Source organism: Dipodomys spectabilis, unplaced genomic scaffold, assembly GCF_019054845.1.
Source record: "Dipodomys spectabilis isolate Male_0828 unplaced genomic scaffold, ASM1905484v1 ptg000115l, whole genome shotgun sequence".
Taxonomy (NCBI): Eukaryota; Metazoa; Chordata; class Mammalia; order Rodentia; family Heteromyidae; genus Dipodomys; species Dipodomys spectabilis.
In genome coordinates this window covers 8,958,396-8,976,587 of record NW_024870792.1, presented here as the reverse complement: position 1 = coordinate 8,976,587, position 18,192 = coordinate 8,958,396, and the positions used below count along the sequence as shown (strand labels likewise).

General features: G+C 33.3%; 1 protein-coding gene across 1 annotated transcript in view; it reads right to left on the bottom strand.

Annotated features, from left to right (window-relative positions):
• Positions 1-18,192, bottom strand: part of Calcrl (calcitonin receptor like receptor) — a 96,544-nt gene that overhangs the window by 16,153 nt on the left and 62,199 nt on the right. Inside the window, exons 9-10 of the mRNA XM_042688313.1 lie at positions 17,636-17,727; positions 3,056-3,182 (exon numbers count right to left, since the gene is read on the bottom strand). Coding sequence (XP_042544247.1) covers positions 3,056-3,182; positions 17,636-17,727 — 219 coding nt within the window. The remainder of the gene's footprint in view (positions 1-3,055; positions 3,183-17,635; positions 17,728-18,192) is intronic.

Sequence of the window (18,192 nt, the reverse complement as noted above, 5' to 3'; positions counted from 1 at the left end):
AATGGTGCCTCTGCAGACTTAAGCTATAGATTCTAAAGGCCTCTAAGTCTGTCACCCAATCTGTAAATATCCAAACTACCTCATTTGTAGATGAGAATGTTTGTTTTCCTAATGTATTCTGGTTATATAATTATATATATAAACATTTTCCACATGTAAAATATGATATCTCTTTTAGTAGTCAAACTTACTTGTTGCATATTCCATTAGAAAAATGTAGCATGTCTAAAACAATTAAAAATGTCACATACTTGGAAACATTTAGATACTACATGCTACTGGAAATATTATTTAGCCAGGAACTGATGGCTCATTCCTGTTATCCTAGCTACTCAGGAAGCTGAGATTTGAGGATCATGATTCAAAGCCAGCATGAGTAGGAAAGTCCATAAGACTCTTAATCTCCACTGATTCACCAGAAAAACTGGAAGTGGAGCTGCTAAGCGCAAAATGGTAGAATACTATCCTTGAGTGAAAAAGTTCAGGGGCAGTATACAGGCCCTGAGTTCAAGCCCCACAACTGACAAAGATAAATAAATAAATAAATAAATTTTAAAAAGAAAAGAAAAAAGAAACATTAATAATATAATGAGCCTATCCACTCTCCCATTGAAATATGAAATTAGGGCTGGGAAGATGGCTCAGTTGTAGAGCGCTTGCCTTGCATGCATGAGGCCCTGAGTTCGATTCCTCAACACCACATAAGCAAAAAGAAAAAAAGCCGGAAGTGGCGCCATGGCTCAAGTGGTAGAGCACTAGCCTTGAGCTGAAAAGCTGAGGGACAGCACCCAGGCCCAGAGTTCAGGCCTCACAACTGGACCCCCCACCCTCCAAAAAAGAAATATGAAATCAGATTTTTCATGTGGACTTGAAGAGGAAAAAATATGATTTCTTGTCTTCTACTTTATCTTCTATTTTAGAGGCAGGAAGAAGGAGCTTCACATACTGAATTAAAAAAAGTGGGAAAGAATAAACAATATAGCTTTATTCTTTACCAAGAAGAATTAACTTAAATTTCTCCTAGAAATACAAATTAGTGCCATTAGCTCATTTCTAGCCTGAAATGCAATAAATACTTGGTGAAAATTATTATTATTGAAATATTTCTTTTGTTGAATACCATAAGTCAACACCACTGAAACAAATATCAGATTAACATGGAAGAGTAACAATCACATTTGCATAGTAGTTAGCTTAAAAATGTGTGTATATACAACATTTATTTAATCCTTACAATAATTGTGGCTGGTATTATAGAACAAAAATTGAATACTGGAAAAGTGAGATGATTTGTTAATATTCATATATAACATCTATCAAAACTATAAACTTTATATAATTTTGTTATTAGCATCAATAATGTTACTGAAAATTTTGATACTAATAATATTTCATTGTGAATGGTATATATTGATCCTTTTCTCTCTTAATTTGTCTCTCTCTACATAGAATTATGACATTAAATTTTAAATAATGTACTTTTATGTAAAATTTATTAAAGTCTTGATTTCATGAAAAATTACAGACTTATGGTAAAATAATTTAGAGCATGCTTTTGAAAAATATTTCCATGCATGGAATTGGTTATATAACCAGATAATAAGTTAGTATACAATTAGATAATATATGTATATATATTAAGTATAAACACATATTTTTCTGTGTATTAAACCTAACATCCTTGTACTGAACATAAGACTTAGAAACTCTTGTTCTGCAGCTTTGTAGCAGAATTGAATCTTCTTACTTCAGAGAAACTCACTCTCAAACAGCAGGAGGGAAGCCAAGTTTTTTTTTTTTTTATTGCTAATTATACCCCAGTGTGTTTCCTAAACCTGTGACTTTAGACTGGAACTTATACAAGATTAAACAATCCGGATGCACATGTGCAAACAATGTAGGGAATTTTAGGACTTTGGAAATTACCCTAAAACACACATATTAAAACACATATTAGGGTATTGTTCATTGACCCATTGGATAAAAATTTCTTTCCTCTGATTTCAGTACTAGATACCTTAATCTTTAAAAATAACATTTCATATATACTTGTCCATAGACACACAATCTACATTCAAATCCCACTATTTTCACAAACACTGTTTAAAAAAAGGATCCTAAAATTTTGAATGCTTTTGTTATTAGTACAGATATTTTAAATCAAATATAACTTACATGTGAATATAGATTGCATAAAATATGTAAAAATGACTAAATAAAATTGAATTTGTGTTTTAAACATGACTCCTAGAGAAACAGTTTTTTAGAAACAATGAGGTATTGGTAAAGATTTTCTAAATTTTAGCCTACTTATGTTTAGTATTGTATATGGAGTATATAATACATTATTTTTCAAGTTTTATTGATGTTTAACGTCAGCCTGGGGGGCTGGAAAGGTGGCTCAGTGGTAGAGCGCTTGCCTTGCATGCCTGAGGCCCTGGGTTTGATTCTTCAGCACCACATAAGCAAAAAGAAAAAAGCTGGAAGTGGTGCTGTGGCTCAAGTGGTAGAGTGCTAGCCTTGAGCTGAAGAGCTGAGGGACAGCGCCCAGGCCCATAGTTCAGGCCCCATGACCGGACCCCCCCCCCCAAAAAAAAGTCAGCCTGATATCAAAAGTATAATTTCATTTAAAATTCTCATTTTCATATCTTTCAAATCACTCAGTGAGTTGCTTTGATTGGCTTTTAAATTAGATTGCATTAATATTGAATAGTCACAGCCCTGTATCCCAACAAACCAAAATGCTACAGCCATAAAAAGAGCTGAAGTTACAAGATCATTCTTTTGAAATTCATTTTGGCATCCTAGGCAATACTGAGAAGTATTCACCTCTAAAAATTATAATATGGTTACTATGTGTGCTCATTATAGGTCAGGTCTGAAAATAAGCATGTATATCTACTTCCTTTTACACACACACACATACACACACATACACACACACATACACACACACTTTCACACATTACATATATCAGCACACTAAACCCTACCTTGACTCTCCCATCTTCCCTGCTAATCCTCTTGAACTTGAAACTAGAACCTTATTACTTACTGGATTGGTGGCTACTAAGGCCTGGTTGTTGGCTACAGCAGTGAGGTGGATGATTGTTACAATAGAGTTACAAACAAAAGAGAAGAACAGATTTTTGTGCAAGGTAATCCTCTGGCAACCGAGACTCCTACAAGGCAAGAAAAAGTGTATTGATATCATAAAATGTCTCCATGCTTTTAAACAAATCATCTTTCAAAGAAGGTACATTATCAATTCTAGAAGCTGCTCTAATTTTAGAAGAGTTGCCTTTTTTTTATTCTGAAAATACTGTACAGAGGGGTTACAATTGCATAAGCATGGTAATGACTACATATCTTATCAAGCATTGTTGCCTCCTCCTTTGTTTCCCCTTCCCATCTACTCCCCCTTCTCCCCCCACCCCCCGCTCCTCTCTCCCCCACCACCAAACTTGTAAAGTTCGTTTTTCGACATAATGTCTTATACATCTCGTTGTTGCAATAGGTCCACTTGTATCTCTATTTAAACAATTGGTTTTTTTTCCCTTCCCCTTCTCTAATTATACCAACATCAAATACAGTGAAAACAGGAGTTATGCCGTGGGGGAGGGACATACAAAGCAACAAAGAAATATCTTATAAATATGTTAGAAACAATAGCAAGCAAGAAAAAACATTTGAGCCCTAATTTTGGGGTTCATTTCGCCTAACATCAACTTATCTGACCTTTTCTGCTTGTCTCAGACATATACTAGCTATTGCAAAGAAGGGAAACCATGGGACCTATGTTTCTTTGGGCCTGGCTTACTTCACTTAATATAATTTTTTCCAAGTCTTTCCATTTCCTAACAAATGGGCAATGTCATTCCCAGCAATCCCACTTTTGGGCATTTACCCGAATGACCACAAACAAGACCATACTGAAGCTACCAGCACAACTATGTTTACTGCAGCATTATTTACCATAGCTAAGAAATAGAACCAACCCAGATGCCCCTCAGTAGATGAATGGGTAAAGAAAATGTGGTATATACACAAAGGAATTCTATGCCTCCATCAGAAAGAATTGCCTTTTTTCTTCCTAAACTTTATTCATAATAAATTTTTAACTAGGGAAAGCTTCTTATGGTTTAAATTCAGAAGCAAATGAGTTTAATAAGGTAAACACTTGAAGAGTTTAGAAATTCACCTCTATAATAACTCTACATAATTTTCTCTGTTAACATGTATGTAGATACTCACAGAGAAAATGTATAATTTTTTTTAACCACAGGCATTTGCTCAACTGTAAATTTGTGTGTTTTGTTGTAGTGATAATACTGACCAATCATGAGAAGGTGAATGATTGTAATTAGAAGTAATGAACTGTGTCAAAAGTATAGACTAAAAATAGTGAGATTTATTCAGCACTGTTGATTTTTTTCTTATTGTGTATACACAGAAACATACACACCCACATATCTATGATATATATACACAGTTATATCATGTAGGACTAGTACATACTTTCATTGAAGTTATTTGTGCTTGAGATGAAGAATTGACCATGAAGAGGTGATGGACACTAGATTTGGAAAAGGGGTCAGATATGATAAGTGATGTTGCTTTTCAGGTTTACCCCACATTCACTCTAAGATTTTCTGCATATGGCTATATTACTCATGACAAAACATTACTTCATGAAGCATTTATTGAACATTTATTATGGGGGTCACATGTTAAGACAGAATAGAGTCTGTTTGAAGCCAAACATTTAATGTCAAGTCTAAACTTACATGTAGGAATAAATTGAGGCATTTCTTTACACTGACAAAAATATCACTTTGTATATTTTACTAATATATATATATATATATATATATATATATATAACTAAAATGATTATCCTAGATAATTCATGGTCTACAAGATTGCGATTTGAGGCCAACAGGGGCCGAAACGTTTGAAAGATTCTTAACTCCAATCAACCAGTAAATTACTGGTTTGGACTGTGGCTTAAGTGGTAGAGTGCTATCCATAAGCAAAAAAGACAAGCATGAAGCCCTAACAAAGCTCTGAGTCCAAACCTTGGTTGGTTCTCAAAAGAAAATAAAAAAAACTTCTACTTTGTAAACTTTAAGAGGATTTTCATCTAATTTTATCATTATATCCTTTATTTTAAAAAGAATACGTGCCATGATATGAGAATTACAATGGGACACCTAAAGAACCTATCCTTTTTTAGGCCAAACCATAAATATCTATTTAGGAAACCTGATATGAAGTTTACCTGTTCAAATTGCAATAAACTTGACCATTGCCAAATCATTTCACTTTGTGTTGTGAAAATGGATTCTATTCTCCAAAACATTAATCCAGTACTTTAGTTTCATCCATTACCTCTTGTAGGCATGTCAGAACTGAAATAAATGCACACACATGCTGCTTGACATATGGTTTCCATCAATCTCTAGTAATAAAAACGGCTCAGATTTTTAGTATTGGTGCATATTGTTTTCTTCTAACCATATTCATTAAGACATGTAAATGGACTGATACAAATGACATAAACTTTTAAATGAAACCCAAGATATATAATTCCTAAACAAATGGGATGTTTACAGAGACTTTAAAATTTCCACATTTTTTCCACTGTTAACCTACATCCAATTTTACCTGCTAAATTCTGAAATTTTCTCATTTTATTCAAAATATGAAACTAACTCATGTATTAGCTCAGAAGCATTTTACAAAATAAATATGTCTTTAAATTTAAAGTGTCTCTCTCATATGAACAAAATAGAATATAGAAAGCATGGTTTATAGGTTCCGATCATTTCCATTTCATGATCTTGACATGTAATGATTTTAAAGCAGCACTTTCATATGTAATTTTGGTATCAAAGCTATGGAGGTAAACTATGTGTTAACAGCTGTCATACTTTGTATGGAACAATTGCAAACAGACAGCACCAATTCAGTACATATGACTGACTTATAGTGGATTTTTGAAGCTGAATCTGAGAGTGAATCTGGAAGCTACCACTTCTTTTCAATATGACAAAGATTTCTCCTCTGATTTCCTCTGATTATTGATCTGTATTATTTATACTATATGAACCTTCATACAAGTGGCTTAAATTTTATTAGCTGACATTATATCTGTGCTTAGCATAAAATTTCAACTATACTGGGCACTCATTGTCATCTATTTTTTTTAAATACATGAGTACAGTAGTGGGTCTGTGGCTCAAAGTGGTAGAGTGCTAGACTTGAGCGAAAGAGCTCAGCGACTGTGCCCAGGTCCTGAGTTCAATCCCCACAACAACAACAAAAGATATGAGACCCTTGTCTGCTATATGGGTGGTGAAGATCTTCTCCCAGTCTGTGGGATTTCGATATATTTTGCCAGCTATGTCCTTTGTTGTGCAGAAGTGCTGCAGTTTAATGCAGTCCCACTTATCCAGCTTTTCTTTGATTTGTTGTGTTTCTGGATCTTTATTAAGAAAATTTCATGTTGTGCCAAAGAGCCCTAGTGTTTCTCCTATTTCTTCTTATAATATTTTCAAGGTATCTGCTTTTACCTCAAGGTCTTTGATCCATTTGGAGTTGATTCTGGTACAGGGTGATATATAGGTATGTAACTTTAGGTTTCTACATGTATTTAGCCAATTCTACCAACACCATTATTGAAGGGGCTGTCTTTCTTTCATCCTATTTTTTTTTGCTCCCTTGTCAATGATTAGGTGGCTGTAGGTCTGTGGGTTCATTTCTGGGTCTTTGAATCTATTCTATCGGTCCTCAAACCTGTTCTTGTGCAGTACCAAGCTGTTTTAAGTATGATGGCTTTGTATAGTTTGAGGTTTGATATTGAAATTCCTTCAGCATTGTTCTTCCTGCTAAGGATTGTTTTTGCTATTTGGGGTCTTTTGTTGTTGCATACAATTTTTGGATTGCTTCTTCTATTATATTAAGGAAAGAAGTTGAGATATTGATGGGTATTGCATTGAATTTGTATATGCCCTTCGGCAGTATTGCCATTTTCACAATGTTAATCCTCCTAGTCCAGGAACATGGAAGGTTATTCCACTTCCTGAGGTCGCTTTGATTTTCTTTTTCAGATTTTTGAAGTTTTCATTGTAGAGGTCCTTCACTTCTTTGGTTAAGTTGATTCATAGGGTTTTTTTTTATTGCAAAAGTTGATTCCTAGGTATTTTATTTTTTTAATTGCAAATGGAGTTGCTTTCCTAATTTCAGCTTCTCTCTTCTCATTGTTGGTGTAGAGCAAAGCTACTGATTTTTGTGGATTGATTTTATACTCTGCTACTTTGCCAAAGTTTTGGATCAGCTCAAGTAACTTGGGAATGGAGTCTATGGGATTCTGTAGATATAGGATCATGTCATGTGCAAAGAGGGAGAGTTTCACTTCTTTTCCTACTTGGATCTTCTTAATGCTTGTCTCTTGCCTTATGTCATATGATTTTCCTCATTTGAAAGAACTAGAATATAAATATGATACTCTTAACAGGGGATCTAAACAACCCAGGTGCTTAGTGCAAGTACTTTATATAATGAAGCATATTAACATGAACTACAACTTACAGAAACAAGAGGTTCTCATTAGAGCCTGTATATAGTTCATTCTTTTTCTCTATTTTTGTTTTTATTCTTTCTTCATTTCTCTTAGTTTTTTCTACCTTGTGTTTTGCATAATAGACAATGCAATATACGAAAGGAAAGGGAATCACAGTAACAGTAGAGCAATGGATGAACCACAGCAACATTGATACTCACTTGACACTATGTTGCATATGAACATGGCAAGGGGAGAGGGAGGAGTAAGTGGGAGATAAAAAGGAATGGAGTAACAATGATTAAAAACAAACGTACTTATTGCCTTACCTATGTAAATGTAACCCTCCCCTAACTCATCACCTTTTCAAGAAAAAAAGAAAAAAAAAAAGAATAAAAGGTGGATGACTATAGTGAAAGATTTCAAAAGATTTATAGAGAAAACTATAGATAAAATGATGGTTCATAGGTTTTAGAAACTGAAAAAGAATAAAGTGTTTCTGAGTTAAAAAAGAAAGAAAAGTAATACATAAATCATAATTATATGTCTGATTTAACTAAATACTGTAATATTTTTCTGCCTTGAGTAATAAAATAATATCATAAAATTATAGAGCTAGGAAACATCAATATTAACTATGATCAAATCTTACCTCAGTGATATGAAACTGACCTTAAAACAATTATACTTTAAGGAGCTCAAGGATTTTTTTAAACATATCCTGTTCTTATTTGAAAAAAATGTAAGAATTGAGCATAGTAAGACAATTTCCATATGCTGAAGAATAATAAAGCAAACAAGGTAAATTATTTTCCCAAAAGATTTTAACCTATCCATGGTGAACGTCAGAATCATTGTGTTTACTAGCATGGTGACAAGTGACATGGACAGAAATCTTGCCTTTTAAAGGGAAGATTTTTCCCATTCGAATTTCATATGATATAGAAATTTGTACACAACTTTATACTATGAACAAAATATATCAGAGCAGAAAGAATGTAAACAATATAAATATAGCCCAGGCTACAAAGTACTGATTTCCTACTATGATTTATCTGATTTAATTTCCAAATATTCAGATGATTTTCTCAGTAGATCAGTAATCTTACAGTTGAAAGGACAGTTCATTTTAATCTGAATGCTGCCAGAAACAATGGGCCAAAAGGTACTAAGGAATAATTATTATTTCTAATTTTTGTTTACTGAGTGGATCCTTGTGGTGACAAAAAGTCTGGCTATAAGTAGTGGCTCTCTTTTGGAACTATGTGGGATCCCGTTGAATGGATCCAAAAGTGTATGAGAATTTCTGCCAAAATGATCCGTGAAAATCCCCCTGGAAGAGAAATAGTTGTTCTTTCTTCACAGTTTTCTCCCTTTTTCTTCTTCCTTTTCCTCTGCCCCTGGTTTTCAGGGCCATTTGTTCAATGGAACATGGACAGCAGTTAGGGAGGGCTGCTTTTATTTATTTATTTTTCTTCTTGTGAACAACTGATGTTCTCTAATTTGTATATCGCCTTGATACAATATCTTTCCTGGTTTGCTAATAGAAATGGACATGAATGGATCAAGAAAATGTGGCATCTCTACACAATGGATTTCTATGCCTCCATCAGAAAGAATGACATTGCCCCATTTGTTAGGAAATGGAAAGACTTGGAAAAATTATATTAAGTGAAGTAAGCTAGGCCCAAAGAAACATAGGTCCCATGGTTTCCCTTCTTTGCAATAACTAGTATATGTCTCAGATGGGCAGAAACGGTCAGTTAAGTTGATGTTAGGCGAAATGAACCCCAAGATAGGACTCAAATGTTTTTTCTTTCTTGCTATTGTTTCTATTATATTTACAAGATGATTTCTTTGTTGCTTTGTATGTGCCTCCTGCATGGTATAACCCCTGTTTTCACTGTATTTGATGTTGGTATAATTTGGGGAGGTGAAGGAGAAAAAAAACAATTGTTTAAATAGGGATACGGATGGACCCATTGCAACAATGAGATGTACAAGACGTTATGTCGAAAAACGAACTTTACAACTTTGGTGGGGGAGGGCGAAGGGGGAGGAGAAGGGAGATGGAGTGGGGTGGGATGGGAAGGCAGGGATGAGAAGGGATGGGAAGGGGAAACAAAGGAGGAGGCAACAATGCTTGATAAGAAATATACTCATTACCTTGCTCATGTAATTGTAACCCCTCTGTATGGTATTTTTACAATAAAAAAACTTATTAGTAAAAAAATGAAAAAAGAAAAAGAAATGGACATGAAGCCATCTGATGAAGAACTCTTATGTTTCTGGCACTCCAGAAGCAAGCAACAAACAAAAATGGTTTTAGAAGTAAATTTTATAATGATACAAATCACCATTTATTGAGCCCTTAATACATCCCAGACCCAACTTTAAAGTCATAATCTTCTTTAACAATCTCTTAAAATATTGTTATACCTTAATAAAATTGAAGTAAGTTGCTTAAGGTCATACTCCTATTAGGTGATCTGTTGAATTAGAATGCTGAAGTTCATAAGGAAGCAATAAGGCTTCTATCTACTTAATTATTCATTTAGTCAGTATTTACTGCTGCATAGTAAATTTGTTGGGCACTGTTTCTAGATTCTTGGGAAAGAGTTGTGAATCATACAGAGCAAAGCTTGGTCTAATGTTATTTTTATTACAGTGGAAGGCAAATAGAAACATAAATTCATGTAATTGCCACAAGTGATATGTGCCTTCTAGAAATTTAAACATGGTTAAGGGATAGAAGTAGACCACGGCCAGAGTGATAGAATATTCAAGGTAGACCTAAAACAAGAGAAGATATGGGAGAAAAGTATTTCAAGCAGAAAAAATACCCTACGTCACTGTCATGATCTTGACCAGAATTGACAATGAAATCAGAAAGAGGAGTCCACTCTGTAAACTTCATAATTTACAGAATTGGCTTCTTTATTCATACAGCCTTAGGTTGCCTCTCTTTCTACTTTCCCATAGTAATGGATAATAGCTTGCATTTCTTATATCCTCATCTTTTCAATTTAAGATGTTCTCAGATTTTAACATTTTAAAACCTAGGCAGCAATTTTTTGTTTATATTTCCTAAACATTAAAAAGATGCTACAGTTTCAATGGCTTATCTTTATTCTCTTCTCATACATAGACACATCTATGAGTCCAATCTGAAAAAATAAACTATGTCTGCAAGGATGGAAACAGATTGTAACATATATTGTCTTCTCTATAAAATATGGCTTATTGTTATTTCTGCTTTTAAGTCAATTTTCGATGTGTTCAGATAATTGTATCATTTTTATGTAAAGCCATTGATTACCAGTTTTGGTAAAAGTGACCTTTTGTCATTCAATTCCCATAAAAATGAAATCATAATTAAATACCACTTATGCTTTAGTATGCTCAAGAAGACTAGATGAAATATAGCTATAATGACATTTATAACTACAAAAAGATCCCAAAGAAATGAAAATTTGTGATCTTTAGCAACCATGTATAGTTTTATACATTTATTATTCAAAATAAGTACAAATTCTCCAATGTAGTTATTTACTTTATGTTTCCCTACTTGGGACTCTTTTCAATAAGTAATATCAATTACTTGATAGCAGAAGTGAATTTTGTTAAAACATATTCATTATTTCTAACACTATCCTGTCCATATTCAATGATAATGCTCTAATGTAGACATGCAATTATTAGGTAATATAATTCCCATGGGCATATTTTGAAATCTGAGAATTAGAGAAAATATTTCAAGTAAAATTATACTTAGCTAAATACTACCCAGAGTTAAGTGGAGGCAGAATGCATGTATATAACAAATAGAATGTATTTCAGAGCCCAAGAACACACACACACACACACACACACCACACACACACACACACACACACACACACACACACACACACACACACACACACACACACACACACTCAACCATGAAGAAATGAACCAGAAGAGTTAGGAAAGCAAGAATGCTTGAGGGTCAGAACAGGCAACTATCTTATTCCGGGAAGACTCCATTATTGTGTGTGAACTCAGCCCTGGGGGAACGTTCTGGGAGTTTTTTGCCAAGGTCCATTTGGATATTTATTAATAAAGGTTCACAGTTCATATAAAATTATCATTACAGGAAGACTAGCCTCGGGCAGCCGAGGCGAAGCACATGAGCAAGTCTGTCCTGTCATGTACAACATGATTTCATGGGCCTTTTACAGCCCACGGGCTGGATGTTCCCCACCCCAATAAACTACACTAGTAAACGTACTGATTTGTCAAAACAGTTACATCAGTGGCGTTTGTAGAGCAGGATTTGTGAAGAATTTCTTTAATACTTCAGTGCATTTCAGATTCAAGGTTGAAATATGTACATTTTTTAGGAGAAAAATGATAGGTTTTAGGAACAAACTATATTTGCTTTAAGTCAAGAGAAAAAGAGGAAAGATAAAGTGATATATGCAGGTATGACCTGAGAAAAAGAGGTCAAAATTTGGGCCATTATCTTGAAAAGCATCAACACAAGCATTGACGAGTTATTTCATTAAGCTTTGATCTACAAACTGGATAGTTTTTGGTGATGTTGTTTCTTTTGCTGTGTTTTTTTTTTTGGGGGGGGGACATATGGAAAAGTGGTATTTTCTAGATAGTTTTAAATACATATCCTGGCTTTAAGTCTGTTTAGATTATTTTAGATCTTTCAACATGATGTTCTTTGAAAAAGAAAAACAAAAGAAATAAAGATGATCAACTCTTTTTTCCCCTCTATACAAGTTAGATGTTACATGCTCTTTTCTGTCCAAAAAGCTGAAGACTTTTGTCTGCATTAAAAACAAAAAAGCAAGGTTGGATCTGCTTTCAGATTTCTGCTTTCAGATTTTAAACAGTAATTAAGATATAATTCGTAACTAATTGCAGTAAAGTTTATTTACTTTTTATCTAAAGGGTTCTGCTTTATTTTTCTGAAGAAGATTATGAGAAAGAGTCCTTGCTTCTCCTGGCTTGGGAAACACCAAAATTACATCCCTCTTTCTTTCCCTCCCTTTCGGTTCTCTTTCTTTTTATCTCCTCTCTGACTGTCTTTTAATTGGCTCTAGTATAAAACAAGTATATCTAGTGAATAGCATTTCATGTCCTCTGTTTTCAATTTAAAGCATGGATGAGTAGTAGATTTTTCTCTTCCTGTTCTAAATAAAAAATAACAAACAGTACTCTAAGTCAACATTTTGTATAGTTCTTGTTTTTTCTGGCTGGATCAGTGACCCTCATAATCAAATTGGGGGGATAAAGTTTCCTTTAGTAAGGACTAACACAAGGTGACTACAGTATGAGGGAATAGATTAAGCAGCAGAAGGAGTATGCTGATAGATTTTTTTTATATACACAGCAATTTTGTATCAACATTAGTTTCACTAGGAATTGTTTACAGCTAGTAATTTCTGTCACTGATTCTGCATGGACACACTGTATGAGGCACTGCATTTCAGCATGTTCTGAGATATCCCTGTTCTTTCCAGCTTGCTTCGGTCTCTATCTGTATTATTTTATAACACTATTTTATAAACTTCTACTTATCCAAATCTTAGAGTCTTAATTCCTTTTGCCATTGATGAATGTAGCACAATCCAGACAATCTCTAGGGATTTGTTGAAGATTACAGATAAGACATGAGAAAGTGAGCCCTAAAGGTAAGTTCAAAACTAGTTCATGTCTTTATTTCTCAAAAATGTATCGAGGGTTTACTAGGGTAAACTCTATGATATGAAAAGAGTTAAAGGACAGGTTATTTCTGTTCTCGTGGAGCTAAATATGTAATCTACTCAAAAATTATAAATTTCTTTAGTGTGAATTAAAGTATGTGGTAACATGCCCAGTATCTTGGGGTCAAGCATAGTTGTATTAGTCTTTTATCATTTACATAATCTTTGGCTTAATCCAATATAGCTATATATTTAGCAATTTGATTCACAAGAATGTTTATTCAACATTTATTTTTCTCTCTATGAACATTACAATAATTTCTTTGCAAATATGGTATATCAGAAATGAAATTTTTGTTATTTAATTTTGATTTAAGGATTCTAGTTAAAGATACCTACCAGAGCTCAATATATACATTTAAGCCTTTCAGTGGGTTCCAGTTACAACACCAATAAGAGATAACACTGAATTAACACTGAATCTCACCAATAATATTGTTACTATTTCAACCCTTGTGATAAATCTGTGCTGCAGATAATATTACAATTTCTACCTAATGTAATTTTACTTTTCATTGAAGGGTTTGGTTCAATGATTATTTTGCCTTGGGCATTTCTGATTCATGAAACAGAACGAGGTTTTCCTTCCTCTGTGTTTCTATTTCTCTTCATATTTCTGAAATAATGCTTAAAAATTTCTCACATTGCTATTTTGTAGTGATAATTTTGGATGAATATTAAAGATTATTTTAGATGAGTTCTTAAATAGTTTATGTGCCCAAATGATGATGCACTTAATTAGAAAGTAAGCAACCCATATTATTTATTGACTAGTCTGTAAATGTCAGGTACTGTGTAAATATACTTTGCCCAAGTAGCTTTCAAACATCATGGCCTTCACTTTTTAAAGCTAAGTTTATTTAAGAGATGCATTAGGCTAAGTGCATACAATGTGTAAGTGATGATAACAAGATTAAATATATATTCCAAGCTTTTGATCACGGTTAGGCTCTCCACTGGAATTAAGTCAGGCTAGAATTCCAGAACATGACTGTTGTACTAGCTCATCTTTTTATTTCACTGTACAGAATGAACAGTCAAATGTACTTTCAGTTGAAACTCTAAGTATAAAAAGTAATTACTTACATTCTTCTAAAAAAGTTTATGTAGAGGACAAGGCCAAAGTTCTTATGTTGTCAAGATATAATTTTGCATTATCAAGGCTTTTGCTTATGTAGCATGCTCTCCTCAAGAAATGAAATTTTAGAAACAAACAAATACATATATTCATTACATATAATGTCTTTATTTTTTTAACAAAGCTGTCCTTCTAAATAACAGACTAATTCTACATAAAACTTCCCCACCCTGAAAAGTTGATTCTTTCTGACAGAGTGAGTCCTGTTCCATTGTGAACTGAGTGAGTGGTTTGATTAGAGATTTAGACTTGAATGCTGAACATTTGTTTACATGGTTTGCCATTACATGGCTTTCTTCATTTCCTCACAGTAAATCTTAGGTTCTTTCACGTGATGAAGCCTGGTTAATTCTGCATTTCCCTTTACACCAATAGCTAGGACTTCACTTGCAACTTTCCTTTCAATTCAAACTCATTTTGAGACATAACACCCAGAATTCTAGCAGACCATTGTTCTCTTTCTGACTACTTGTTTCAGCATGCAATATAATTGCACACTTCTTAACTTCGACTGCTTAGAAAATTAATACGCTTGGACATTTTTATAACATTCAAACTAAAATGATATAATTAATCTGAAGATTCTCAGCTGTAATTGTTTTTTTAATTTGCAGAGATAGTAAGTTCCCAAATGGAATTAAAATTTAACCACATGTCCACTGTAATTAATTGCAGTTTATAAAATACTGCACTATGGCATTCAGGAAGATTTCACTGAGAAAATGTAAAATGTGCCTTAAAAGATTTAGGTTGGGTAGGAAAGAGGTAAAGGAAAGAGAGCATGTTAATAATTTTTGATTTTGTATGAATTGAAGTAGGAAATTTCAAATTTTAAAGAATGACAAAATGAAATTTATATTTGATCCAAATCTTTGCAAATGATATTTTAGTATCAGTATTTAGAACTGAGTAAAGTAGATTTATTAAGGATAGATAGGTGACAGGACAAATTTAGTAATGATGGCATTAGAATTGATGAAAACTAGATAGATGGGAGGGATTTAAAGAACTATAGAAAAAGGATTACAAAAGAAAAAAGGAGAGAGGAGAAAAGAGAATCACAGATTATAAAGTTCTTATAAATACAATACATTTCTGGGAGGTTGTCATTAAGATCTACCATACTGTCTTAGAATTGGAGGAAATGGTTACTAAGAATTTGTTTTGAACAAGTTGCTTTTAAGATACTTTTGAAATGATGTATTTCAAGAACCATAAAAAGATATATGTCCTTTGACCAAGAAATTCCAAAACTCTGGAGTGCAGCCTAAAAAACTATTGCAAAATATGGGAAAAGTTATGGCTGAAAATGCCCATTGCATTATTTTTTACAAGCTGTAAAATTGAAAGAAATATTAGTGTTCAAAAATAGAGGCTTATTTAATCTTTGTAAACCTACTAATGTCATATGACTTAGCCACTTAGATAGTTGTCTTGACATATAAGACACTGATAGTTAGTGATATATGCCATATAATACCCTGATTATATAATTCTCTTATAAAACAATTTATTTACTAAAATTAAAACTAAAGTAAAAGAATATAGTTGCAACTATAAGATGCAACTCTGGCACCATTGGCTCATATCTGTAATCCTAGCTACTGAGAATGCTAATATCTAAGTATTGAGGTTCAAAGCCCATCAAGGCAGAAAAATTCTTAAGCCTTTATCTCCAATTAGGTACCAAACAAACTCAACTAGAGGCATGAATCAAATGGTAGAGTACCAGCATGAAAGCACAGGCCCCAGTATCATCTGATACTCCTTTATTATCTTTTCTCCATGTCTGTACTCTTCCTCTCCTAAGCTGTGGTAGCCCCCATTCCCCTCTTAGCTTCTGTGAGATCAGTATGTATTTCAGTTCTAATGTTGTTCTTGTCTTTCTGTTCCTGGCTTATTTAAATTACTATAATGATCTCCAGTAACATCTATTTTTTATGAATGACAAGATTTAATTCTTTCGTTATGGCTGAATGGTATTTCATGGTGTACATGTACCACATTTTCTTCATCCATTCATCCAGGGATAGACACTTGTTTGTATCTCTTGGCTATTGTGAGTAGTGGCTGTAACGCACAATGAGTGTTGTAGAACAGCTCTTTGACATACTCATTTCATTTCCTCTGGCTATATCTGCAACATAGTAGTGGCATTGCTGTATATTTAGCAGTTCTAATATTAAGTGTTTAAGAATTGCATTTTTTCCTGAATTTGCAACTTTTTCTCTAAGTAGATTTATATGAGTTTTCCAAAACTTAAGGTTTACATTTTATGCTATTTTTAAAGGATAATTTACTTTTTACTCAGCCCTCACCATAAGAGTCTTCCTTCAAGTATGAAAGTCACTTTTTGATGGAATCAATCAAGAAACTGGAGCTGAATCAGCCTCCCCCACCAAAAATAATTAGATTTTAAGTAAATTTGAAAGTATATAGTGATGATCCTACAGAGAACAGATAACCAGATAGATAGATAGATAGATAGAGATTACATTTTCAATAATTTATTAAATACTCTTAGTCTAATGAAATTCTAGATGCTGTAGGTTAATACTGATATTTAAATTGACCAGGAATTTGAACACTGTGTAAGAAGGTCTATAATACGTAACAGTTCCTAGGGCAAAATATAATTAAGTATATATGTCTGTAGCTCCTATCTTATGACCTTACTTCATTCCTATGACTACTAGTTTTGTAAAATTAAGGATAAGGTATTCTATCAGTTTCTTCTCTAAATATTTTACAAAGCTAAATTAAAAACATTTCAATTTAGCAGGGTACCAGTGGCTCACACCTGTCATCCTAGCTACACAGGAAGTTGAGATAGAGGATAGTGTTTTGAAGCCAATCCTGGACAGGAAATTCTGTAAGACTCTCATCTCCAATAAATTACTCAAAAAAAGGCCAGAAGTAGAACTATAGCTTAAATTGAAGAGCACTAGCCTTGAGCAGAAACAGCTCAGAGACAGTGCCTAGGGCCCTGAGTTCAAGCCCCAGGACCAGGAAAAAAAAATTCAATTTATTTTAAACTTGCAGCTTCTTTTAAGTGGCTTAAGTCATCTACATTTAGTACATTTTGTCAGCACATGACATAATACATGCACGTGGCCCATTTATAGTCATCAAAGACAGTAGGGAAATTTAAAAATATGTCCATTCACTTACTTGAAATAGAAGAATATGCCCAGGGAGATGAGCAGTGATGCAATAGATAAGCCATGTCCAATTATTGTCAGGTAAAACAAATTCAGGGCAGTCTATAAAAAATTTGAGTCATATCAGTAATCTAAATATTGACAGCCTTCTATGTATGTAGCATAAATTCTATTTTTAGAAAACATGCATTCTGATAACTTTACAATGATTTGCTTCCAAACCAAGAAATATTTGCATATAGCTAAAGTGAATAATATCTATTTAAATTGGTCAAATTCTGCTCAAAATTAATAACTACATGCCGTTTCATTTAAGAACTTAAGAGGTCTCATTAAATCTACAAAGTGATGCTTTTAGTGATCTATGTTATATAGATTATACTCTTTAATATTTTTTATTTTACATCAATTTGCTAGTTGCTGATTTTGTTTTTATTCTGTATTAGGATTTTTTTTTCCCAATTGGGTACATCTTTTCATTTCATATAAGGCTAATACACAAATTTTAATGGGGCAATTTATAAGGTCCTGTGATCTATAAAGATTTGTTTTTACTTTCTTCTGGTC